General features: G+C 42.1%; 1 protein-coding gene across 1 annotated transcript in view; it reads left to right on the forward strand.

Moving 5' to 3' along the window:
* Positions 1 to 2,753: 2,753 nt before the first annotated feature.
* Positions 2,754 to 3,171, forward strand: part of LOC134102338 (5-hydroxytryptamine receptor 3A-like) — a 6,366-nt gene continuing 5,948 nt past the window's right edge. The window contains exons 1-2 of the mRNA XM_062556418.1: positions 2,754 to 2,948; positions 3,105 to 3,149. Coding sequence (XP_062412402.1) covers positions 2,754 to 2,948; positions 3,105 to 3,149 — 240 coding nt within the window. The remainder of the gene's footprint in view (positions 2,949 to 3,104; positions 3,150 to 3,171) is intronic.

Consider the following 3,171-nt stretch of genomic DNA (forward strand, 5'->3'; position numbering starts at 1 on the left):
CAAACATAATTCTACTGTATGTGATCTGTGCTCATCCTTTACCCAACGGCCATATGTGAAGGCAAAATTTGCACCTGATTTACAATCGCTAAAACAGAGGTGATGATGACAAAGCTGCACAAACCATCTGGCTGCGCTAGCATACGTCTTTTCTTGAAAAAAGTTGCTGGGCCCATGACGTCGGACTTAAAGGGATAGTTCGGGTTTTAAGACACGAAGTTATATGGGTTCCCCGTCAGCAACGTTGTGCATCAGCACTGACTTACCCCGCAACAGCGTCCTGTGAGCCGAGATCCAGCCGGTTTTTGATGCTGAAGAAAGTAGTCCGGCAAGTTTCTGGGGTCACGAAAGTAAAGTGTTTTTCTTCTCAAAACCATATGCGTTCAAAAGAGTGATATATTTGCACCACAAAAACATTGTCCAGGAAAAATTCAAACCTCGTTATCACTTACTTATTTTTCGCGATTCCTATCACTGCGCGCTACTGACAGCTGGACAACGTTTTTGTTGTGCAAATATATCACTCTGTTGAACGCATATGGTTTTGAGAAGAAAAACACTTTACTTTCGTGACCCCAGAAACTTGCTGAAGAAAATAGTCCGGCATCAAAAACGATCAAAAACCGGCTGGATCTCGGCTCACAGGACGCTGTCGGGGGGTAAGTCAGTGCTGATGCACAACGTTGCTGACAGGGAACCCATATAACTTCGTGTCTTAAAACCCGAACTATCCCTTTAAGAACCGAATAGCAGTTTTGAGCTTTAGTACATTCTAATAGCGTTCCCTCCTGTTGGTGTGTCTAGGCCTAGTACCCACATAGTAGGTGAGCTCATCCCAGCTGGTGCCGTCGTAGATGACGAGGTCGTGTTTGTAAGAGGTCATGCCCAGAAGCTCCCACTCCCCCCATCAGTCCCATGGTCTGCATCAGGTCATTGGAGCGCTCCAGGATTTCCTCCACCGACTTTCCAAAGTACATGTGGACTGTATCAGCTGCCCAGGGATGAGACCAAGCACACACCAGATTAGAAAAAAACACACACACACCATTTTAGCATCACACACACCTACAGATTCTGATGAGAGTTCATGGGTAACATGATGGGCTGGGGGGCTGAGGTGGGGTACGGCTAACATTGGGTAACTTACGCAGTGTTGGGAAGGTTACTTTTGAAATGTAATGTGTTACAGTTACAAGTTACTCTGTTTAAAATGTAATAGTAGTGTAACTATTTGAATGACTTTTTCTGAGTAACGTAACTAATTACTTTTGATTACTTTTTGATTACTTTTCCGATTTTTGAATGATATATATAGTCCCTAAATCCATGCGAAGATTTCGGCCTTGGTCTACAGGCTGCCGAGCAGTTCTATACAAGCGCACAAGGCAGCAAGCTCATTCAATACATGAATTAGCATCACATTTTTTGTGAGGATAATATAATGATAATCATAACACGTTAACAGGCAGGCATGTAGGCCTACGCTGATGGCGCTGTAGACGTGATAGAGCCTATCAGAAGGTCCTGTATCAAACTATGGCTGTGGAGGGAAACAGTTCTTTTTACATACAATATTCTTTTGCAAAGTTTTGCTGACAATGTTGAGATGTAATTCAAATTGTAATTTTGAAAAATTTCAAAAGTACCTGTAATTGAATTACAAATTTTTCTACAGTAACTGTAATATATTACTGTTACATTTATTTTGTAATTAAATTACGTAACTCAATTACATGTAATGCGTTACTCCCCAACACTGAACTTACGTAACTTACGTAACCCATGTGGTATGGCTACTCATATCGTAACATTGGGTAACTTATGTAACTTAGGTTACCCATGTGGCATGGCCACTCATATCATAGCATTGGGTAGCTTGTGTAACTTACGTAACCCATGTGGTATGGCTACTCATATCGTAACATTGGGTAACTTACGTAACCCATGTGGTATGGCTACTCATATCATAGCATTGGGTAGCTTACGTAACCCATGTCACCTCTGCCCTACATGTCTCTGGGTAGCCTGAGTGCCTGTGCCTGAGTGTTGTCCACGTGTGACCACAGCTAGACCCAAGCACCTGGCCGGCCACAGGAAAACACCATCACCACGGAAACCACCATATTTGATTTCTCTGCTTGACTTTGGAATGCACTTGCTACACATGGGACACAAGGAAGCAGACCTCAAGCAGACCATGGAAATGTTGCGTGTGGCATTTGTCTATGGAAATGAGCGGAGAGGAGCTGATTGAACACTAGCAGTGATATAAGACACAGCACACACTCGGAGAACAGGCTGTATGCTGCTGAGCCTGAGTGAGATGATCAGTGGCAATGATTTACACACTTGTATCAAAGGTAAAAAGATGTTTATCACATAAGCTTATTTTCTCAACACACATGCTAGTATTTGCATTTATATATTATGCTTTTGATTCATTCATGAACAACCATCCTTTGCTAATATGTGATAGCTAATGAATGAACTACTTATGTATTGCAGTGTCCAAAAGGGAATTGTTGTCATAGAGGAGTACTTGTGACCATCTGTAGTCTGTTTATATATGGTAAGATATCATGCATAGATAGCATGTGGTTTGCCTTTTAAAATGTGTATACACGGTATAAAGAGAAGTGCTTTTGAATTACGATGTGTATTTTCTCCCTTCTTTGATTGGGAATAGTTACCCAGAACATTTAAAAAATAATTTCCATAAAAATATGGCAAAACTATTTCCGCCACTTTTAAATATGGAACTCTTACTTTCCATAGCTTTGTGTGTGAGTCCTGTGGGGACTCTAAACTGCTCGGAACCCACCACCCAGTCCCTCCTCGCTGCCTTCAATAGAGATGTCTTCAACTACAGCGCCGTGCGCCCGGTGAACAACCAGAGAACACACACCAACATCAGCATCTACTTCACTCTGTACGCCATCTTGGGCGTGGTGAGTTTCAGCAAGACCTTACTCTGATAAGATGCAGATGCAGTGTGCACTTGAATTGCCCCTTGGGGATCAATAAAGTATCTATCTATCTATCTATCTATCATTCATTTGAAGTGAAGTAAGCTGAAGTGATGATCTCATGCACACTGTGTTCAGGATGAAAAGGCTCAGATACTGGAGACGTTTATCTGGCAGACCATGGTAAGAGTTTTATTCTAGCAAA

This window comes from Sardina pilchardus, chromosome 15 (genome assembly GCF_963854185.1).
Source record: "Sardina pilchardus chromosome 15, fSarPil1.1, whole genome shotgun sequence".
Classification (NCBI taxonomy): Eukaryota; Metazoa; Chordata; class Actinopteri; order Clupeiformes; family Clupeidae; genus Sardina; species Sardina pilchardus.